At 44.2% G+C, this 23,107-nt stretch overlaps 2 protein-coding genes and 1 long non-coding RNA gene across 9 annotated transcripts; 2 read left to right on the top strand and 1 right to left on the bottom strand.

The window, feature by feature from the left end:
• The first annotated feature begins 4,445 nt into the window (after nucleotides 1-4,445).
• On the top strand, nucleotides 4,446-14,641 carry ddx4 (DEAD (Asp-Glu-Ala-Asp) box polypeptide 4). 4 transcript variants are annotated; one of them, XM_085150930.1, is made up of 23 exons: nucleotides 4,446-4,552; nucleotides 5,162-5,192; nucleotides 5,281-5,332; nucleotides 5,446-5,493; nucleotides 5,574-5,627; nucleotides 7,826-7,846; nucleotides 7,925-7,990; nucleotides 8,234-8,278; nucleotides 8,359-8,388; nucleotides 8,474-8,518; nucleotides 8,861-8,896; nucleotides 8,969-9,004; nucleotides 9,091-9,132; nucleotides 9,216-9,358; nucleotides 11,052-11,204; nucleotides 11,275-11,429; nucleotides 11,513-11,642; nucleotides 11,713-11,879; nucleotides 11,967-12,112; nucleotides 12,211-12,310; nucleotides 13,819-14,089; nucleotides 14,184-14,291; nucleotides 14,365-14,641. In XM_085150930.1, exons 2-23 carry the CDS (start codon nucleotides 5,172-5,174, stop codon nucleotides 14,449-14,451), a joined length of 1,956 nt encoding a protein of 651 aa, XP_085007056.1. In that variant the 5' UTR covers nucleotides 4,446-4,552; nucleotides 5,162-5,171; the 3' UTR covers nucleotides 14,452-14,641. The 4 variants fall into 4 exon arrangements, with proteins under 4 accessions (XP_085007056.1, XP_085007058.1, XP_085007059.1 ...); XM_085150931.1 differs by lacking the exon at nucleotides 4,446-4,552 and adding an exon at nucleotides 4,631-4,978; XM_085150932.1 differs by lacking the exon at nucleotides 7,925-7,990.
• Nucleotides 14,581-18,828, bottom strand: LOC146492404 (uncharacterized). Its single transcript, XR_014872312.1, has 2 exons — nucleotides 18,196-18,828; nucleotides 14,581-16,410 (listed from the first exon to the last, which is right to left on the bottom strand). It is a non-coding gene; the product is annotated as an uncharacterized LOC146492404 (long non-coding RNA).
• A 128-nt stretch (nucleotides 18,829-18,956) lies between these two features.
• ccdc14 (coiled-coil domain containing 14) lies at nucleotides 18,957-22,978 on the top strand. 4 transcript variants are annotated; one of them, XM_085150937.1, is made up of 11 exons: nucleotides 18,966-19,058; nucleotides 19,161-19,204; nucleotides 19,284-19,359; nucleotides 19,690-19,762; nucleotides 19,947-20,048; nucleotides 20,717-21,202; nucleotides 21,409-21,511; nucleotides 21,632-21,699; nucleotides 21,894-22,037; nucleotides 22,239-22,341; nucleotides 22,454-22,978. In XM_085150937.1, exons 1-11 carry the CDS (start codon nucleotides 19,035-19,037, stop codon nucleotides 22,899-22,901), a joined length of 1,671 nt encoding a protein of 556 aa, XP_085007063.1. In that variant the 5' UTR covers nucleotides 18,966-19,034; the 3' UTR covers nucleotides 22,902-22,978. The 4 variants fall into 4 exon arrangements, with proteins under 4 accessions (XP_085007062.1, XP_085007061.1, XP_085007060.1 ...); XM_085150936.1 differs by having other exon boundaries at nucleotides 18,957-19,204; nucleotides 21,632-21,693; XM_085150935.1 differs by having other exon boundaries at nucleotides 18,958-19,204; nucleotides 22,239-22,349; nucleotides 22,465-22,978.
• Nucleotides 22,979-23,107: the final 129 nt, after the last annotated feature.

The following is a 23,107-nucleotide window of genomic DNA, read 5'->3' as shown; positions in this document are numbered from 1 at the left end:
TTTCTGCATGTAAGACAAAGCTTTTGAAATCTTGGTTTGGCTTTAACAAGAAACCAGAGAAGAAATGCTAATAAGAGAAACATGACTCTCTTCCCAGTCCCCATCAGTATACTCTCTGCAGTATTTTGAATCAGCTGGAGGCTTTTCAGACACCTATGGGGACGTTCTAATAAGTAATTACAGTTGTCTGTGCTGGAAATAACAAAGACAAGGGTTTTCAGGTCAACCTGACTTCAGAGTACAGGGTGGGCCATTTCTATGGATACAGCGTAATAACATGGGAATGGTTGGTGATATTAAAGTCCTGTTTGTGGCACATTAGTATATGTGAGGGGGCAAACTCCCCAAGATGGGTGGTGACCATGGTGGCCATTTAGAAGTCGGCCATCTTGGATACAACTTTTGTTTTTCCAATAGGAAGAGGGCCATGTGACACATCAAACTTATTGGTAATGTCACAAGAAAAACAATGGTGTGCTTGGTTTCAACGTAACTTTATTCTTTCAAGAGTTATTTACAAGTTTCTGACCACTTATAAAATGTGTTCAATGTGCTGCCCATTGTGTTGGATTGTCAATGCAACCCTCTTCTCCCACTCGTCACACACTGATAGCAACACCGCAGGAGAAATGCCAGCACAGGCATCCAGTATCTGTAGTTTCAGGTGCTGCACATCTTGTATCTTCACACCATAGACAATTGCCTTCAGATGACCCCAAAGATAAAAGTCTAAGGGGGTCAGATCGGGAGACCTTGGGGGACATTCAACTGGCCCACGACGACCAATCCACTTTCCAGGAAGCTGTTCATCTAGGAATGCTCTGACCTGGCACCCATAATGTGGTGGTGCACCATCTTGCTGGAAAAACTCAGGGAACGTGCCAGCTTCAGTGCATAAAGAGGGAAACACATCATCATGTAGCAATTTCAAATATCCAGTGGCCTTGAGGTTTCCATTGATGAAGAATGGACCCACTATCGTTGTACCCCATATACCACACCAAACCATCACTGTTTCATCTGGGTTGGATAATAAAGAGCGTCAGCTGCAGTGGAAATTTATGCTTCTAACAGTTCTGGATACGATTACTGGTCATTTTCTAAATCTTGACCAAAAACACAAACATTCAAAATATAGTCGTGCACATACAGTCACATAAAGGTTTCACAAGAGTCTTGGTGCTCTGGTCATTCAAAATTTGGAGTCTGTTTAGTGTTGTTTATTAACTGAACGTCAGCCACTTGGTATATTGTCTAGATTCCTTCTGTATTTAGTTATTGTGATTGCAATTTTTACCTTTTATTGTATTTGATTTTATTATTTTATGTTTTTTCTGTTTAATGGTCCTCCTTTCCTTTCTCATTTATAGAACAATGCGTTTATTTGGCTTTATTTAACATAACCCTCGTTCCTGGTAGGTGTTGGACTCCATCAGGGCTGCCCTTTATCACCGATTGTGTTCATAATCTTTATGCACGAGGGCTTCTATTTGGGTGGTCCAGAATCTCATCTCTGCTTTTCACAGATGATGTGGATTTGTTGGCTTCATCCTATGGCGGACTCCAGCTCATACTGGAGTGGTTTGCAGCCGAGTGTGAGGTGGTGGGAATGACAGTCAGCACCTCCAAGTCTGAGGCCATGGTCCTCAGCTGGAAAAGGGGTGGAGTGCCCACTCTGGGTTTAAGTAGGGTCTTTTTCATGAGTGATGGGAGAGGCGAGCAGAAGATTGACAGATGGTACTGTGGCTGCAGTGATGAGGACGCTGTACCAGTCTAAAAGCGAAGCTCTCCATTTACTGGTCAGTCTACATCCCCACCCTCACCTATGTTTACAAGCTCAAGGTGACCAAAAGAATGACATCATAGCAGTGGACAGGAGCTCTCTTGGAAAGGTGGCTGGCCTCTTTCAGGATGCCCTCCTGGGCAGAGGCATCCTTGTCAGATACCCAAACCACCCCAGCTGGCTCCTTTCAATGTGGCGGAGTAGCTGCTCTACTCTGAGCATCCTATCTCTAAGGGCATGTCCCACTGGGACGAGGCGCTGGGGGAGACCCACGACACACTGGAGAGATTATATCTCTCGGCTGGCCTGGGAACAAGCTAGACGAGATGCCTATGGAGAGGGAAGTCTGGGCTTAGGCTGTTGCTCCCGCAACTCGGCCCTGGATGAGCAGAAAAAGTGGATTAATGGATGGATAACCCATTTTGTTATTGCTTGTGTCAAACAATTTGGAAAAAAGATATATTATATTATAAATATAGATTATATCATTTTATCTTATTGCTTAAGTACATGGATCAAGGTGTTTAAGTTGAAAGATCTTAGCATGTATAAAGAATATATATGTGAAGTGTTAAGGACAAGGCATAGGATATAAAAGATGGCTTACATAAACTGCTTCAGCTAGCTCACACAGATGACAAGTATAAGTGTACATTAGTCTATAGATCTGTTTATAGTCAGGCAGATTCTGGTGTTTTTGATGTGACATCTGGAGCTAACTAATTGAGTCTCATTCTCCTTCCTCAGTGAAGCATTTTCCTTTTTGCCAGTCTTTGTACTCCCATCTCTCCTTGACTGTTTCAACCTCTTCCTTTAAATACTTTCCTTTACGCTGTCATTTCACCAACAAGTGTCCTTGTCCTCTTTCCTTAGTCCAGAGGATACACCAAACACCTTCCTGACAGGTTCCTCACTAATTCAGCTGTAGTTTCCCAGCTGGTAACTCTTCCCTAGCATCTCAACTCCCTCTTGAACTCTGTGCGACGTCCCTCCTTCTTCAGCTTCCATCATTTAATCCTTTCTCTGCCTTCACTTGATTACTCTTCTTGATGTCCAAAGCCATCCTACAGACTACCATCTGATGCTCCCTACCTACATCCTCCCCTTCCACCACCTTACAGCACGAGTCCACCTGTGTTCACTTTCTTCAATTCTGACGTCCTCCTATCTGCCTCCTCCTTCTTAAAGTTCATGTTCACCACAGCCATTTCCATTCATTTCAGAAAATCTACACCATCTGACGCCCTGCATTTCTCTCCTTAACACCATGCCTCCTAAACACCTCCCCATCGGCAGCCTTCACCTACATCCCCCTCACAATGCTCTCCACCCTGGGGAGACCCTCCTCCACTTCATCTAGCTCTCTCTTCTAGCTAACATCCGCCCTTTGGACATACACGCTGACAACATTGCACATCACTCCTTTGATTTGCAGCTTCAAACTCAACCCTGTCTGACCCTCTCTTCACCTGCACAACACTATTCCCATACTCTTCCTGTCCACTACTCTATTTTTCCTTCTCCATCATGGTAGAATAGTTTGAATCCACCTCCAGTGCTCCTGGCTTTGCTTCCCTTCCACCTGGTCTCCTGTACACACACAAACACACTGCCTTCCTTCTCTACATACCATCTGCCATCTCCCTTTATCAGTCATAGTCCCACCTCTCACCTCCACACTCCTGCTTTTTTGTCACCCTCACTGCCTCCTAACACACCTTACCCCCTTCTCCTTGTCTTGTCAGCAGGCTGTAGCTCAGGTAGACCAGCTCATCTGCTAGTTGGAGGGTTGGCAGTTCGGCCGCTGGCTGCTTCAGCGCACATATAAAATAGTGAACAATGAGCTGCTCTCCAATACAATCATCAGAGAGTCAGTGTTTGATAAGTGTTGTTAACTTGGGTCCCAACTGATATGGAAATCTCATTCCTAATAATCTGCATTTTTGATCTGGCACTGATTTTACACTGTTCTGTCCTCCCCATTTGTCTTGGGGAGCTTGGGAACAATAATAGGAATACACAGTCTGTTGGCCTCCCAGCAGAAACTTACAGCAATTATTATTTGCTCTATTTTTTTTTTTATTATTGCCTGGTCAAAGTTATATCAATACAAGTATGAGCGTGTGCAATGTGACAATCACATTTAGCAGTGAACGTGCAATTGTGTAGTTTTCCAGCAGATGGCAGTGCAGACTCTATTCGCAACGAGATTGAGCAGGTGAATGGTTTCTAATTTATTGTGAATGATATTATTTGGAGATAGAAAATCGGTAAACACTATCAGATTTATTTTATTGCACTGAAAATAATAGCCAATAGGTTGAATTTAGTGTAAAGGATTTAGTGGTAGTTTAATAAGGCTTTTATATATCACATCCACTGCAAAGGGTTACTTTTTACACAGCGTTTTAAACTTTTTGAACTAACAACTTTTTAAAAAGTTTTTAATATTCTTTTATTATTATAAAAGAATATTAAAAACTGAAAGAAAGCAGAATGACATTTTCCAGTAGTTGTGCAACAGCCTTCAAGTTCTACAACTTTGCCAACAGAACCATATTTAAAAATGTTCTATTAGAAGCTATTTACAGGGGGGACGTTTATAATTCTTCGTATTTATTTCTTGTATTTTCAAAAATCCAGTTGGGCGGGAAAATGGCGGAAGTTGCAAGTTTGCGGGTCGTGCGCTGTGCATGCGCGCGCCCCATTCGGTGAGCGCACGAGCAGGCTGCACCTCGAGGAAGAATCTCATCTGTGAAGACACTCAAAGTACGGTTATTCTACCTGGGCTAGTTTTACTACATTACTGTCACTTATAAAACCAATTTTCGAAGAACAAGATGTAGTTATTATCAGTTTTATTAATCCCGTCTTGCTGTTTTTAGTTAGCGCTTCCAATGCTAACAGGTGTCGCCTTTTATGTCCACTTGTAGTTTTTTTTGGTTGTGAGTGTATTCTCGAAACAGCGCTTTAAAAATGACTAATTTTAACTGTGCAAACACATGACTTGAAGCGTTATTTCGTATTTGCGTCTAAATTGAGGGCGGAAGTTAGCCGCCGCCCTGCTCCCGCGTGCTCGATGTGTCTTGATTAGCTAGAAGAAGCGCGAAGTCATTTTCTGTACTTCAGAGTGAGCATTTAGAGCCACATTTGCTTTGCAACAGTCGACGTTTTGATTAAAGACACTTGAGCATTGTAAGTATTTGTTAAAACAATTGTATTGTTTTAAGTGCATATCATTTCTCGCGTGGTAGTCGTCACGTGACAGATTCTCAGGAAAAGTTTAGCTTTTAATGTCGGAAAGAAAGCGACAAAAAAGGGGGTGTCTTCGTTATCGTATGTGATTTACAAAATTTCTTGTGGTACTTTTTTCCTCAGGTGAGCAAGAATGGACGAGTGGGAAGAACAGGTAAGCTAATGTAATATCCGAAGGCCACGCGTACGCACTTCGCTGAGCCAGTCAGGCAGCGTCCGACTGAAACTGCCCATGTTTACAGGAAACCGCTACCTCTGGTACTTGTGCACTCACCAGCCACACCTCAAATGGAGGTATGTTCCACTTGTCTGCTTTAATTCTTTCTTCCAACGGTTAAAATAAAGATTGGAGGCAGGTTAAGATTAATTTTGGTTTTATTCTTTATTTGAAACAAACATGTTTTTAGGTTCACAAGGAGATTTCTGGAGCTCTGATCGTGGTGAATTTCAAGGAGGTGAGTGCAGAAAGACGATGGAGCTCTTACAGGAAGCGTCTTGCGTGACACTGAGGAGTGATTTAAATGTGTTCTTCCAGGTCGTGGTGGACGGGGTAGAGGAAGAGGAGGATTTAAAAACTCATCCTTCTCAGGTGCGCATTTAACACTTTGTTTAAGAAGTAGTATAATTGTCCTTTGAGCAAGTAAACACGTATGAAAATTAGCATTATGTATGAGCTGTGAGGTGAAAAGCCAGTAGGCGTGTGTGTATGCCCGTCATTTGGCATGCAATCATAGCTTTAAATAAAAAATATCCACCAACCTCTGGAGTTTCACCTGCAGCAATTAAGTTTCTTTTTTTGGTGCCTGGTGAAGACCTGTGTGAGCAAGGGAAACTGGATATGACGTGCAAGGGCTGCACCTAAACACTGAAACTGACACTGTTTGGCATTTTAGTGGTGAAATTGTCCTGGATAATCCTCATTTCTGGATGACAAATTGGAGTAGATTTGATGGGGAAGAATGCTTTTTGGGATTGCATACAGCAGGGGTGTCCAATTTCAGGCCTCTAGTGCCTGTGTCCTGCAGGTTTTAGATCTCACCCTGGGTCAACACACCTGACTCAAATGATTAGTTCCTTAGCAGTAGGGATGGGTACCGGTATCCGGTGCCATGATGGCACCGGTTCTGACATAAACGGTAGTAACCAGACCGAAAAGCAGCGCACATTTCGGTGCTTTTTTTCCTGAGCTGTGATACACTTTCTTCTTCCTTACATTTGTATTGGCGGTTGGCAAACAACTGAAAGGTGCATTAGCGCCACCAACTGGTATGGAATGATACGCTTTAGATTCTAGCCAATCATTTTACGTTTCCGAGGATAGTAGGCGGGTCCAGGTACGTACGTTCTTTTAGAGCAGAGCTACAGATTAAAAATGCCCAAGGCGAAGCGGTCAAAGTCTGGCTGTACTTCTCAGCAAAATATGCAAACTCAGCAGCTGCAACAAGTGCTTTAAGCTGATACTGTGATACTGTCAAAGGAGGTAACACCTCAAATCTGATGAAACACCTGGCGCCGCATAGCGTTCTTTTTTAAAGCCGAGAAATGCGCCGTATTTGATAGCTTGTTGCGAGACCTCACACCGTGCACATCTACTGCTTGTGGGTTGCCTGTTATCGGACCTGGAGTTAGCAACATCCCCCAAAAACCCGAAGAGGAGAGTCCTGGCCCCTAGCCCTGCCAGTGTAGCAGAAATGATGAGGATGATGATGCAGCAGCAGCTGTTCTTCTCTGCGTGAGTAGCTTAATGTTGTTCGTGTGTAATTTACGTTGAGTAGGCTAACCACGTTATTACATTAATGCATGTAAGGTGAACTAGCAAACACCATCATAGCTACATGCGGCTGTCTTCTTGTTTGATGGCAGATACTCCCTTCACCCTGGCCAAAAAGGCTAAAATGACCAAAGAAAAAGTGGAAAACAGCTGAACATGAGAGGTTTTTGGACAAAGTTTGTGTTTTTTCCATTGTTTAAGCTGCTTCCAGCCAAGAGTGATACCATATATGCCCTATAGCTGCAGAAAAGGCTAACATTGTTATCTTTTTACAAAAAAACAGCTGAACATGAGACGTTTTTGGACCAATTTTGTGTTTTCCATTCTTTAAGCACCGGTTTAAGCACCGTTTAAGCACCGGCACCGTTTCAAAAGTACCGGTTTGGCACCGGTATCAGATAAAACCTAAACGATACCCATCCCTACTTAGCAGGCTTCTGGAGGACATGTTCAGGACGTAATTTATCCATTTAAATCAGCTGTGCTGGATCAAGGACACATCTAAGACCTGCAGGATACCGGCCCATACAGTGTAAAAGATGAAAAGTGGAGGCAGTGTAATAGTGCATTAAACCTGTTTATCAGCCTCCTGATTAACTTTTGGAGGTTTTCCTGATGACTTCATGGTCTTAATGTCTCAATTTGGTCACTACTGAATAAAACATGTCAGTTCTTGTTCATTTTGATCATTCTGTGTCAGATTTATGCACTGTGCTCCAGACATTACTCCATCAGTGTGTGCTTTCAGTCAGACCCAGCTCTTATTTCAAAATGACAATGTTTGCAGCTAGAACAGTTGCCCCCCGCTGGCTGTTTAAAGAATGTTGCGTTATGGCACTTGGCTCTAGTTTTCAGACCACAAGGTTTGCTTGACACTGTCACACACAGTACTTATCACAGAGGTGCCAGTGGGGGAGCATGCAGGTGGTGGGAGAAATGGTTATCACGTTGTTGTAGGTGCATTCAGACGATTGTTGAAGGTATCTAATTTTAGTTATCTGATTTATTTTTTTAAGGTGCCGAGGACGGTGCAAACGGTAAGCATGAAGAGTATTACATGAGCTGTTGTAGTTTTCCTCATTGTGTTTCCTGAGTGTTGCGTTTCTTCCTTTCAGATGGTGACAACCAGAATAATACAGCAGAAAGGAGTAGCTTCAGCCGAAGAGGAGGCCGTGGTGGGGGTGTGTGTGGGGGGATATATGCTGTTGGTCATCTCAGTGGAATGTTTGGCATTTTTAATAAAGTTTCACAGATTATGAAAACTTCAAATTACAAATACTGAAAGAAAAACCCTCAACTAGCAGCGTGAACGAGGATTAACAAGCTGGTTCAGTCAGTAAAGCAGTGGTAATGCTGTGCCAGTGTGCATATTTATGCTGTAGAGCTGTTGATGGAATTGTAATATAACAGTTGTGTGTTATCAGGGCGTGGCAGAGGCTTCGGCAGAACGGATCACGGTGATTTCGACGGTAATAACTGGAATATTGACGTGTACGTCTGTTTGGCTCTGAGCTGGAACGCGTCTGACTTGATGTTCTTATTTTTACAGCCAATGAAGAGAATGGTGACAATACAAATGGTAGTGTGAATATTCCCATTAAGACACAAAAGTAGACTGAAAGAAATGCTTGTTTACAGTGTTTACAGCATTTTCTGCTTTTCAGTGTCGAGAGGAAGAAGAGGGGGCAGAGGAGGAAGCTATAGGCAAGGTCTGATTCCACTCGTGGTGGGGGGGTTTTCCACTGCATGCAAATGCCACATTGACTCGTGCATGTTAGTGCTTTTTTACTACAAGCCTGAATCACACATTCACATGCATTCATACTTGTATTGTTTTTCCTATGGTCTAAGCACTGTGTAAACTAATGTTCACACACTCGCACTCCAGTGGGTGCACGTCGGGCTTCACCTGGGTTGGAAAAGCTGAGGGTCGATTAGTAGCCCGCTGTGGCTCTGCAGACCTCCTGAGCCTCAACAAATGCAAAGAAATTTGATTGCAGTCAGTGTGGATTTTGAGTAAGAATAGCAGTTAATTGACTTGTGTTTTAAAGGTGGTGAGCAGGGTGGCAGAGGTGGCTTTGGAGGAGGTGAGTGAACGAGCAGTTCTGATCATGTGCAAATCTGTCAGAGGTATCAGAGTAATTTGTGTTGTGCTGCAGGCTACCGTGGGAAAGATGAAGAGGTCTTTGCTCAAGGTTGTTTTTCATTATTGACCTCAATGATTCAGTGCACATAGGTTTGAAAGATTTACTGATGTGGCTGGCATCTGTGTGTAACACAGGGCAACAGGATACACCTGCACAGAAGACAGATGAGAGTGACAGTAGGTTAAACTTCATGTTCACAGATCTGCAGCATGCCAGCTTTATCTTCCATTATGTGCAGCATTTCTGTTTCTCACTGCAGGACCCAGGGTTACCTACATTCCCCCACCACCCTCTGAAGATGAGGAGTCCATTTTTTCCCACTATGAGTCCGGTGTCAACTTTGACAAGTACGATGAGATCTTGGTGGATGTCAGTGGAACCAACCCACCACCAGCTATAATGGTAAGAAATGTTAGGGGGCAATCCAGTAGGTACACAAATCTGTTGTCAGCAGTTCTTTGCTGGCTTGGTACAAAACTGGTTACATCAGTGTCGCACACTGATGTATGCAAAGTGAACATTTTCATGCCTGTCTGAGAAAAGTGTATAAAGTGTGTAGTGAGGTTTTTTTTTTTTTTTTTACAGCATTAAAACATCTATAATAATTGTAAAAGAAATAAAGTTTGGGTACTTCGGTTTTCACCTATCGCAGGTTATTTTTAGAACGTAAATACTGCGATAAACGAGGGACCGCTGTATACCAAAAGGAAATGGAGTTGGTCCGGTCAGATCAGCTGTTCATGAAAGATTTTGTGTAACTAGTTCAGTCGACTGGAAAAAACCTGTTAAGATCTTATTTTTAAAGCTAAAGCAGCTCACGTTGTGATTGCGATTCCATCATCAGTGGCACTTATTTCTCCTTGGCTCCGCTTTGAAAGCAGCTTATCAAAGACGTTATATTTGTGTGAATGTAATTGCCTGCTGTGGCATGTTAGAGCCTGCATTTACTCAAGAAAAATAACATATTATTTTTAATGTTAAACCAAGATGGCTGCCAATCGGTGAGACTGACTTGTAAAATTGAGTTTTATTATTTGAAGTTGATGTTTGTATGCATTTCAGGGACAGCTGTGAGCCATTTAATAATGCAAACGTTGAGCTGACAGAAAGGCGAGACTTTCTGCAGCCTGTGAGATGGCTGTTAACTTGTAGGACGGCTCACAGGAGCAAGTTAATACACAAGACTGCAACACTTGCGTTAGTTTCTAGTAGGGCTGTGCGCTATGACCAAAATCTCATATCCTGATATAAGACATTTATCGTCCTGACAACGATATAAATCACAAAAATGTAACATTTTCTGTAAATTCTGTGAATCTCGGGCAGCTCGACTTGCATTTTGTTTCCAGCTGGGCGTCATGTAGCTGGACTCGAGTGTTTTAACCAATGCATGAAACGATACATTTTTAGACATAAGTTGTAACGGCGCCGTTTTCTCTCAAAGTTTGAGTCTAAGCTTTATTTTTTAGCACCTGACGGCACTTTTTTGCTTCTCATCCGTAAACTCTGCATACTCTTTCATGTGATTCAGTTTATTTTGAAAAGTCTCGACAGGATCTTGAGCTTTATTGTGAAAGGTTTACGTGGAAAACAAACAAGCGGACACGCGGAGCCACGCGATGGTTTTACCGTTGCTAACGGAAACACGTAAAAACAGGCGCTTGTCCATCTGTAGTGTGGCTACATTAAATATAAGAGAAAGAGAGAACTGTAAGAAATTAATATAACCACTACAGTGACCATCAGAACGATGAAAAATATTGCTGTAAACGGTTTGTTTTACGACACCACGAAACAAACGATGGTGTAAAATGAAACGACAGACGTTTTTATATCATCATCCGATTTTTATCGTTATATCGAACAGCCCTAGTTTCTAGTATGACCGTGCAGCTGGACACCATTCTGGTCAGATTCCTGGTGACTTCCCACACTGGTTGAAGGAGCCGGCTCTGTTATAGTTGGAGCTGTTTGGAAGCAGCTCTTAGGCTTAGTTCAAACAGCTGCGTGAAACCTGAAGTAATTTAAAGCATGGTGTCACAGCAATATTGACTTGCCCTCGATGCTGGTGTACATTTCTTCTGCTTTCTCTCAGACGTTTGATGAAGCAGCGCTGTGCGAGTCCCTAAAGAGAAACGTCAGCAAGTCTGGTTATGTGAAGCCCACCCCTGTGCAGAAGCACGGCATCCCCATCATTTCTGCTGGCAGGGATCTCATGGCCTGCGCCCAGACTGGGTCTGGTAAAACGGTACGGTTTGGTTGAACCTGGGTGTGGACCTGCGCGTGCACAGAGGTTAAATGTGGTCTCCCTCCACCAGGCTGCCTTCCTGCTACCAATCCTTCAACAGCTGATGGCAGATGGCGCGGCGGCCAGTTCCTTCAGTGAGACGCAGGAGCCTGAAGCCATCATTGTGGCGCCAACTAGGGAGCTCATCAACCAGATTTACCTGGAGGCCAGGAAGTTTGCCTATGGGTGTGTTTCTTTGTCAAAGAGTAACTGAACTCCACCAACATGTAGATCGAAGGTAAATCAAGATGTTTGTCTCCACTCTTCAGCACATGTGTGCGACCTGTTGTAGTGTATGGTGGAGTCAGCACTGGACACCAAATGAGAGACCTCTCCAGGGGCTGCAATGTGTTGTGTGGAACACCAGGACGCCTGCTGGACATGATTGGAAGAGGAAAGGTAAGGCAGGTACCATCGATTGGATGACAAAATTGTGCAGCGCTTTCAGATGCTAATAAATGTGTTCCAGGTTGGCTTGACCAAAGTGCGTTACTTGGTGCTGGATGAGGCTGACCGCATGTTGGATATGGGCTTTGAGCCTGACATGCGCCGCCTGGTGGGCTCTCCTGGGATGCCATCGAAAGAGAACCGCCAGACTCTGATGTTCAGCGCTACTTTCCCCGAGGACATCCAGAGGTCTGCTGCCAGTTTGTACTCCTGACATACAACCAGGTCTGAATGCCTGCCAGCTCATCTCAGTGTGTGTGTGTGTGTGTGATATAGGCTGGCAGCTGACTTTCTAAAGACTGACTATTTGTTCTTGGCCGTGGGAATTGTGGGTGGAGCCTGCAGTGATGTGGAGCAGACATTTGTGCAGGTCACCAAGTTCGCTAAGAGGGAGCAGCTTTTAGACCTCCTGAAATCAACAGGTATTTCAAGCTTCTGGGTTTCCAGTGTTGAGAAGAACTAAAGGTCAAAACAAACGAAAGCTCAGTGTAACCGAACTGTGTTGTGGGTTTGTGTGCAGGATCGGAGCGCACCATGGTGTTTGTAGAGACCAAGAGACAGGCTGATTTTATTGCCGTAATCTTGTGTCAGGAGAAGTTTCCAACTACCAGCATTCACGGGTAAGTGGTGTTTGTGTGTTTACTGTGGCGTTCATGGAGATGGTTGTCCTTTGTGTGACGTACTCACACATGCACTGATAACACAGTTCCACCCCCACACTTGCCTCTGTAAACTAACACTGTGCTATACTTAGTTTTGTGCAATAACCCAAACTGTAAATAAATTGTATGTATATATGTATATACACACAGTTTTCTTTTTTCTAAATACTGTTCATAGGGCTGGGCGATAGAAATGATATAAATTTGGCCAACGATAGAGATTTTGACTATATCGCTCTATCGCGATAGCGCATGTTGATGATGTCATCAAGCTGCACCTGTTTTGGTCGAAAGCATCGCAGCAGCTAAAACCATTATCATCTGCAAATTATGGCGACAGTCATAGCAAAGAGATGAAGCACTTTTGAAATATGGGGAAAGCCAAAAACTGAGCTTCCTCCACTTCTGTAACATTGATTCATTAATGTTGAATTCTCTGCAGCTGTTCTGTTCCCATGTTGTTGCAGTATATTAATAACTAACCTCGTATTGTGGATGGATTATCTCAGTTGTTCTCCTGACTGAAGTTTGGCCCGTGTATAGCATCCTGCTATGCGATTGCATTTGTCCCTGACCACCAGAATCCCTCACGTTAACTTTTATCGAGTGGAAAAAACGTTGGCGTTCATCCTCCAGCTTCACTGTGCTAATGTTATGCTAACATAGCTGTGTCGCTAGCAATCACGTAGCACATCATTATATACCAGGTAGTCCAACTTCAGTAACCCTGCAAACATCACTGCTGTTTAGTTTTCTGTCTTCATTTATGTTGGAAGTGACAGCAGAGCTGTACGTTTGAATTAGAACATGGTATGAAATGTTTAGGTGTAAACTAGCGAGCTAACTTCCTGCTAACTTGTAACTCCGTTAAATTTAATAAATTCTGTTTTCATGGTTGTTAAACTTAATTGTTATACCTGGTAAAGCAGCAACGCTGATGATTTTATTAAAGAGGAAATAATTTAGACCGTTTTTAGCTCTTAGTGTTCGTTTGACTTTGGGACTTTAAACGGACGGAGTTTAGGACCCAGATTACTCCGTGAAGCTCCTCACTACAGCAGCCGTAATGCTCTGACACTCCATCAAGCAGTGAGCTTACCAAAGTTGTACTAAAAAATTTTTGTAACAGACTTCTGCACGCAGAAATCTGTTCGAGGTCAGTAAGCACAACCAGAATTCATACATAAGTCACACTCTTGATTTTTGAGAAAATTAAAGGATTTTTAGTGTGGAAAATACGTTATTCAGAAGAAAAGAATATATCGTGATATATATCGTTACCACACGTGCTTCAAATTATATCGTGATATGAATTTTAGGCTATATCGCCCAGCCCTAACTGCTCATATGTATATAGTGCTGCAGAAACTGTGGACCTCACCTTTCTTCCCCCACATGTCTGGAGATGCTCTAGATCTCACTGTACATCTATTCTATTCGATTCTATGTGCTGTGCTGGCTGCCAGTGACCGTGAGCAGTGGCAGCGAGAGCAGGCGCTTGGAGACTTCCGCTCTGGCAAATGTCCTATCCTGGTGGCGACCTCTGTAGGTGCCCGTGGACTCGATATTCCAGATGTGCAGCTTGTGGTGAACTTTGACCTACCACACAATATCGACGAGTATGTCCATCGTATCGGTAGAACCGGCCGCTGTGGCAACACCGGGAGGGCAGTGTCCTTCTATGATCCAGAAGCTAACAGCGAGTTGGCTCGATCACTGGTCACAATCCTGTCCAAGGTGAGAACGCTGCACTACAACTACACAATGTGCATCACCACAAGTGCGTAAGGTGAGACCTGAGTGCTTTAAGCGAGATGTTTGGGATTGGCAGGCCCAGCAGGAGGTTCCCTCGTGGTTAGAGACGGCTGCGTTCAGCGGCCATGGCCCCTCTGGCTTTAACCCACCCAGGAAGCATTTTGCCTCCACAGACTTGAGGAAGGTAACTGGTTCATGTTGTTTTACACTGAATTCTCTGAGATGTTGTAGTGTTTCACATTGTGGTCCTCCTTCAGGGTCCACAGGGAGGCTTTTTCCAGGACAGCAGTGTAACGAGTCAGCTGGCAGCACAGACGGCTGCTGACGATGAAGAATGGGAGTGAGCGCGGCGCAGTCGCACAGCAATGATCCCAATTTTCTAAATTGTTGAGCTTGTTGGTGTTTTTAGTTTTGTTGGAAGAATAGTTTGTCACAGGCCAGAGAGTTAAAATATTAGTACAGATAAAGTACTGTTATCAATATGTTGTAAAGTCTGTTTGTTTTGGGGGTTTTCTTTTTGTTTTCTTTTTTTTTTTCTTTTTAGTATCATTACTTAATTTTTTGGAGTTAAACATTTTTTGTGTAAACAGCGTGCGTCTTACTCAAAGCCAATCTCATTGTAGTTCTGTTTCCTATCTGAATAAATGTTTAAAGCAACACTTTCATTTATTACAGCCGGCTCAGTAGGTCCTAAGGAATGATTCAAACACACCTGGAAAACCCAGCTGCTGCCTGGAAATGGATTAAACTCATTCATTCACATTCAATCCATTTCCAGACCGGTGCTGAGTCCCAGTGTGCAGGTCTGCTTCCAGTCCCAGAGATCATTGATGTGGATCAGGAGGACCCAGCACCTCTCACGATGTATTCATACACTGAGCACTGGGACCCAGAAGGGGCGTTTCCATGGAGGTTGCTGGGCTGAAGGCCTTTAATATCCACAGTATTCCTGAGTTCGTGCAGTTACACCTGATTGAAAGCGGAAGATTAATTGTTTTCCTGCTTGCACTGTTGATTCTTGCAGGGTTACACCTTCAGTGTTCATAAGTTTCTCTCACTGCAGTTGCTTTCACTTGGCTGAAATAGCAACACGTGGATACACTAGGTATGTTTTAATAAGTGGCGAGGACAATATGTTAGCAGTGCCTCACCCATCACCTCCCACAGACTGATGATATAAACTATGGCTCAGTGTTTGCTAGGTCAACATCAAGAGCACCAAGGCATACAACTACCTGCAACAAAACTGATAAAGTACTGCTCTTTATTTTTCTTAAAGCAGCCATAGAGGGCGCTGTTTGTAAACTGAAACATGCTGAAATTAATGGCAACATTTTTCTACATTTAGCTCCAAACCTTATAAAAAAACATGTTTGGGGTTTTTTTTAGTCACTTTTCCCAACATTTATATTTGTTACAGGAAGCTAAATATTTAGCACATTTATTCTACTGGTCAATGGAAATACTGCTCTAAAGTAGCTGTAGTGGTCCGGTTGTGACTGCTCTGCCTTGATGGTCACTTCTCACCAGGATGTCCAGCAATTTAGCTGAAAACATGGGCAGAGCCGTTTTGGTTCAGCAGCTGTTCTGTACACTAGAACACATTAAAAATGAAAAGACGGATGCAGGTGAAGGGCAGATTTTCAGCTTTAATTCAGTGGGTTGGACAAAAAGATTGCATAAAGATGTGAGGAACTAAAGCTTCTTTTCAACAGAATCCCTTCATTTCAGAGACTCAGTACAAATGGATATATTAACTTTAAGTTCTTTCTATTACTTGATTCAAACGCTGCCCAATCACTGACTACATTTATCTGGATGTGAGCAGACGGTCTCTAAACACCTCAGAGTTCATCCAGCTGCTTCTGTCCGGTGTCCCAGTGGCAGCCGAGCACGCCCAAACCATCACACTGCCTCCGCAGGGTTTTCCAGATGATGTGACTTGTTCCACACATACTTTTTTTTTGCCATCATTCTGGTAGAGGTTTCATGTGTCCAAAGCATGTTTGTCCAAAACTCTGTCGGCTTTTTAACAAAGTCCAATCCAGCCTTCCTATTCGTGAGGCTTATGAGTGGCCTGCAGCGAACCCTCTGTACTTACCTTCATATTCTCTTTATGGTAGACTTTGAAATTGATACGCCTGCCTGCTGGAGAGTGTTGTTCACTTGGTTCACTGTTGTCATGATGTTTCTCTTCACCATGGAAATGATTCATGTAGCAATTTCTCTGATTGGTTGTTCCTCTTCCTTCAGTTCCTCAAGATCGAGCTCCACGCTCATGTTTTGTGTAGGAAAAACAAGACCTGCAAACACAATACAAAAGATGTTGTGTGCTCGCCCTTGTCTTCAGCATCAACGTTACGCATACCGAGAGATTTAAGAGCAAAACTAGCACAAGATGCCTTATTGGGAAGATCTCACTGGTCTGAAGCACAGTAATCTTCAGAAACCTGCACAGGAAAACATTTTATATTGCAGTGCAGAGATATTTACTTTCTGATTCATACAAGGTACATCTGAGAAATGGAAATGGTGAATATGCTGAATGGAAACGTATTGAAAGTGTAAGCTCGATGACCAGTTTGATTTTGTGACTGCAGTGAGTTTGAACATAATTCCTGTGTTTGTTTGATTCACACGGACATCATTAATGTGTCTGATTTTAATGTTTACAGATCATCACAGCCAAGCAGGGATATGTGCCCAACTTTCACCACAACCTTATTTGAGTGGAATTTAAAGATCATTATGGTGATTTTGATTTTCTTACCAAGACATCGCCATGAAAAGAGTGCTGGGAACAAAAAAAGGGAAGAACACAAAAGAATAACTGAACATTTCTAGGCTGAAGCTTTTGCCCTACAGCACATAACAACACGTTTTAATAATATTTCACCAAAACAATAATGTTTCATAAACAAAGATGATTATACTTTTATTTCATGAATGAAGAGTTATGGAGGAAATGATGGTTGTAAAATTTTGGGAATTTCTCCAGTGTGTGGAAAGTAAGCAGAAATTCACATGTCCATGACCCAATCCATGTGACACACAGATGTATGAAAGCTTACAACTGACAACCAAAGCACAGACAGAACCTCTGTGTTTTTATAAATACATTAGTCGTCATATAGCTCTATTTTTGAGCCATCAGGTTAACGGTGGTTTTCCTTTGATTTGAGATAAGGAGCTGACAGACACTTGGAGAAAGGATGAAGAGGCATTTGTGAAGGCTTTTGCTACTAGGAGCAGCAAAGTTGCAGCCATAGGTTTTCAAGCAGCTCCTAAAATAACATTCATTCATGATGAAAGCAAACATCTGCCCATTGCACACATGTGCAAATGAGCTTCTGCGTTTTGTAAGTGAAACAACAACGGCTGATGATGATGCAGCACTCACCACAACAGTAAAACAGTAAATGTATGTTAGGCTGCAATAACATTTGGTTATTCTGGTAATCTGATGCCTTATGAACCCTTCATCTCCAAGTTTAATTTAGATATCAAGGAACAATATCAGGAAGTTATTAAAGCAAATCCAGAACCTGTTATGTCCACCTCTTAAAATCTGCATCATAACTAGTCCAGAGTTTCCTGAACTTTCTTTCTGTTAATGATAGAAAGTTGTCCAATAACACAATAAGAACATTATTTATCCGAGAGCTGCGTTCATTCTTAGCTAACAGATCTTTAGCTCCTCACCTCCAATCTAGACAAGTCATGAATGAAATGATTGATGGTGTTTAACCATCTGCAGACTTCCTGTGGCATCGATTTAACTTGGACCCTATTGGCTGCTCTTTCTGTGACGAAGATGCAGCTACACGATTGTTTGGCTTCAAAGCTTCACAATCTAAAGACTCTGTATTGATCAAAAACAGAATATTGACCTTTAAATTAAATGTTAGAATAATCTATGGTCAATTTTTTTTATAAACAAATGCCGTTATTTAAAAACTCGCCCCGCTTTCACCGCCTTTCATATAATTGGTTTATTACGTTACCCAACCGCACATTTCATCTAATTTTGTTTTGTAATTTACTTTTTTGAATTATTATTTCAATATGTCTAATTTGATTCTTGTCACCATGTACTGTCGGTCCTTGTCTTTCCGCTCGTGTCTGTTTGTAGCGCTGTCTGAAGGATTTGCTGCGCCAAGTTGTTAAAACAAAAACCGGCCAGTGTTGCCAACTCCTCAGTAAGGAAAATCGCTATTGGCTGTCCTAAAAGTCGCTAGAAGTCGCTAAATGACGTCATCACCCAATTTGCATAATTGGTCATGCTAATGTAATTGTAACCTACATTGTTGGAGAGAGAAATAACATCGTGGATGAGACATAAAGTGAGTAAAAAACGTCCTAAATGCATTTAGAGTTTATTTAGAACTACAAATTAAATTTCTTTTAGCAATTATTGTTTTTTTAAATGTCACAATTCCAACCCTGCTCCTTTATCCGGCCTTGGACCGGCAAAAGTGACCCGAAATAGGCGCTCTGGTGGAGTTACTTTGTGTGTGTGTGTTTATAAGTAGTTTTAAACCTGATCCACAAAACAGCATAAGAGTAAATGAGTAAAAGAACTGACTGCGTTACAGCACCCGCTGCTTGTTGAGAGTAAAAGCGATATGCGCTTTCACGTCTTTTAGAAAAAAAGTCGCTAGGGGGTCTGAAAACTCGCTAAATATAGCGACAAAGTAAGTTGGCAACACTGAACCCGGCAGCCCTGCAGCCGCCTTCATCCGGGACCTCCGGGACGGGGCAGTTGAGCCTGTCGTTTGTGAATGGAGCAATTTGATTGGACGGTTTTAATGTTTTCCTTTTCAAACTCGCTCTGAACCGGAAGCTCTAAATGAGCCGGTGAGAACTCGCAGCTCGCAGTGCTTGAATCCTCCGAGTAGCGGCGGCAGGGCTCAGGCTGGCGGAGACCATGAGAGGAAGAGCTCAGCGCAAGGTAGGACTGAATGAACACGCAGGCAGAGCTTCCGCTGTCAGGTGTGAGGCTTCACACGCACAGACACGAGGGGCGTTCACCCGTGGTTACTGTGATCGGCAGGTGGTGACGTCGGGAAGGCTGACGGGAGCCGTCAGAGGGGGTCTGTGAGTACACCAGCCTTCATTTAGCATCTTCTGTGTCTGCGTGTGTGCCTGTCAGCGCTCTCCTCACTGCTGTTTTCAGAGACACCTTAAATCCAGGAGCAGCTCCCTGCCCTGAGCCGGCCTACTCCCTGTACTCCACCGACTCCGAGGGCCAGGTGATGAGACCGTTCACGCTCCGCCTACATTATGTGGCGACATGTGAAGCTAACACTTTTATTATGAGTTCTCAGGATTTATTCACTTGGTTGTGTCGCAGTACTAAATATTAACAGTGTCATCTAGGACAGGTATCACATACAGGCATGACCAAGTCTTTGCCACAACACACACCTCAGGGTAGTAAACATGGGAAGGTGAACAGAGGAAATCTGGCACTTCCACAAAGTCAGAAGGCTCGACACAAACCACTAACCCACACTACCGCATCATCGGCTCGGTGTCTGAACACATGTCGGCTACAATAAACCGGACGCGTCTGCCCCCAGGTCATCAGTCTGCACGAGGGTCTGGACCGCTGCGCTGCCCTGCTCAGCGGGATGCTTCAGGCTGATAAGGCAGGTCAGAGGAGCTTCCTAATGTTTGTTACAGTTTGTTACAAGTAACAAAACAAAAGCTTGATCTAAAGTATCAACCTGTTCCTTTGTGGTTACACTGAGGACTTCCTGTTTTTTGTTAGATCTGTCAAACACTTACTGGTTGAATGCAACATAATAATAATAATAATACTGTGTGTGTGTGTAAGTGTCTCCGAGGCTTCACAGAACAGTAAGCAGTGCAGCAGTCAAACCAAGGCTTTCCACATCAACGGGGAAAAAGAGCTCGAAGAAAGGGAATCCAAAGGCAGGTGGGCGTGTTCGAGGTTTGCTTTACTGCACAGTCGCTGAGAACTAAATGACATAAAGGTCTGGTGTTAATTCCACTGCAGAGGACAGGATTACATTGATGTCCAAAAGCTTTTAGGACTTTTGTTCATTTGTTCTGGAAAATGGATTCAAGGCTTATAACTTAGCAACAGTTGCTTAGAGCCGCCTCTAGGAGCCTCTCAGAGCTGAACCATCCATGTTCTGTTGGTCATATGGGGCAGTGACTAAGAACGGACCGCCGACGTCCCTCCCCAGCCACCTCCTGCAGCTCATCTGGGGGAACACTAAGACATTTCCAGGCCAGCTTAGAGATATCGTCTTTCCAGTGTGTGATGTGCCAGGGCCGCCTTCTCGTGGGACATGCCCAAACACCCAGGAGGCATCATAATGAGCCACCTCAGGTTCCTCCCTTTGATGTGGAGCTGTAGCGAGTCCCTCCTGAAATTCCTACTCTCACACTAGAGGAGAGGCCGGCCACCCTTTGGAGGAAGCTCCTTCTTTTAATCAATCACTAACAATCAAGACTGACTTGAAACGTTTTAAAGGGCAGGACGTTAGCACCAACAGATTGATTGGCTGATGCAGCTTTATAAACATGTGAGTAAACACGTGTAGAAAGTCTAATGTTAATCATTCCTGCACCTTCCAGGCCAGAAGAGCGCGTCAGGCCGGCATGGATCGGACAGCAGAGCTCCACGAGGACACCCGTCTGCCCGTCCTGCACCACATTCAGGAGTGAAGCTCCACCCACCTCAGAAACCATGTCCCACCCAGCTGCAGTCTCACTTACTTTCACCTCGGCTTCTTCCTCACGCCGTCGGTCCACCCCAGCACGAGGCGTCCGTCCTTCTGTCTGTGCGTCAGTCCTCCTCTCCCTCGAGCCATCGGCCTGACTCTGAAACGCCTCGCACTACGTGTGACGAAGCACAAGAGTTTGTTCCTGTGAGAGACACGAACGCCCGGAGCCCCAGCGCACACACTCTCACACGTGCACACGGAGACAGCTGCAGTGTGAAGGTGGCGCATTTACAGCTGCAGCCTGGACAGGCTGAGGAGAGCAACGCTGAGGCACAAACAAAAGCTCACAAGCTTCAGCATCTGTTCGCACAACTCAAGGCTCTGATTGCTGGACAAGGTAAAGTGACTGTGTGCATCTCACCCCTGCACCCTGCCAGACATCACACACACACAACCTCTGATATCTGAATGCATCTGACATTAAGCTACATGTCACTGATGTTTGTACCTGTAAAGCTCAGCAAAGTTCTGCTGCAGTCACACACAGGACGTGAGCCTCTGTCACATGTGCTGATGATGTCACACTGTGTGTGTGTGTGTCAGGCAGTGTAGCAGAGAGCCTACTCAGTCATCTGGAGCAGACGGTGTCCACAGCACAGATGAATAATAGTGCTTCAAACACCCAGAGTGTGTCAGACCTGCACAGGTGAGACACACGACGTCCTTCACTTCACTGGACTCTGATGCTTTTGGTATAACGTGTGTGTGTGTGTGTGTGTGTGTGTGTGTGTGTGTGTGTGTGTGTGTGTGTGTGTGTGCGTCCTAGGTGTGTGAGGAACCTGGACCAGCAGCCAGAGACGGAGAGACATCAGAACCAGGCGACACTCTGTAACTGTAAATTGTGTCTCAGTCATAAATAGTTGTGTATTTATTTCATTTGTATTTAAATAACAGTCAGCTCGAGCTGCTTCACACTGTAAAGACACAACAACAACACACTGATTTTACTGTTGGGGTCAGTTTGGGGAAAAAGCTTTAACTGAATATCAGGTGATGAGACTGGGGAGTAACTGAAAAGGTCTCCACAGGGCCGAGACTTCAGGAAGAGCTCGCTGCTGCTCAGTCCAGGCTGCAGGAACTCCAGGATGACCTGACGGACCTACGGAAAACCCTGCAGGACACACGGAGCCAGCTGAGAGACCGAGAGGCTGAAACTGCCCTCGTTAAGATGGGTACGCACTCGCAGTGAGTCCTGCTGATGATCTGTGGGCTCTTTGTGACGAAATCACCTCCATTATCAAAGTGAAAGACACTGCCACGAACAACAGCAAGTATTATCATTTCATATAGTGTCTGCAGTGTTTCCTTACAAAGAGCCTGTGTGTGTGTGTGTGTGTGTGTGTGTGTGTGTGTGTGTGTGTGTGTGTGTGCAGAGCTGGAGGCCAGTAAGAGGAGGTTACTGGACACTGAGCGGGAGAAGAGTGAGCTGGCCTCGCTGGCACAGCAAAGGCTGAAGGAGCTGGAACAGCTTCACAGGTGGGCCTGTGTGGGTGGGAGTCACCCCCCCAGGATGAGAGCACCACAGCTGCTTTAACAACGCTGTTAACACATGAAAGTGTAACACGATTCATGTCGTCTTCTGTTTCAGTCTCCTCTCAGCAGGTCATCATGTTGTTGACGGCTCTGCGTCAGCGACGAGCCAACGCCAGCACAGACGGGTGCCAGCGCCCCCTACTGACCATATCGCCCAATACCTGAAGTCTCTTAGCCAGATGGCGCCTGTGCAGTGTGCGGATGCAGAGAGAGATTCAGACTCAGCACATCTAGACGTTGCAGCTCAGAGGAGAGCAGATCCTGCAGGGACTCGTCACGAGTCTGATCGCGAGCGGTGCGCTGGTCCAGGTGAAGCCCTGCGGCCAGAGGACGCTCGCAGGCAGCTGTTTAACGCCACGCTGTCCCAGAGCGAAACGGAGTCCGTGTGGTCTGATTTGACCTTTGACACCAGAGACGAAGCAGCGTTCAGAGACGGCCTGGCAGCTTTGGACGCTAGCATAGCCAGTCTGCAGAAGACTATTAAGCTGGACCTGAGGAGGTGACTGTGCTGGTCTTTGTATCCATGTTGATGAACTGTTGTAAAGTGTTGTTTACGATTTGGAATAAAGCTGTTTTTATGAATGTCTTCATGGACGGACACTTTGTTCTGCTGCTCGTGGAGGTTTACAACTTTCTCTCTAACAAGTCAGACAGAAGATCACTGAACCAAAAATGATCCTTCAGTCTGGCGGCCGGGACACTCCAACTC

This window comes from Neolamprologus multifasciatus, chromosome 23 (genome assembly GCF_963576455.1).
Source record: "Neolamprologus multifasciatus chromosome 23, fNeoMul1.2, whole genome shotgun sequence".
Lineage (NCBI taxonomy): Eukaryota > Metazoa > Chordata > Actinopteri > Cichliformes > Cichlidae > Neolamprologus > Neolamprologus multifasciatus.
Note: the sequence above shows the minus strand (reverse complement) of the source record. Positions and strands in the feature narration are given on the sequence as shown.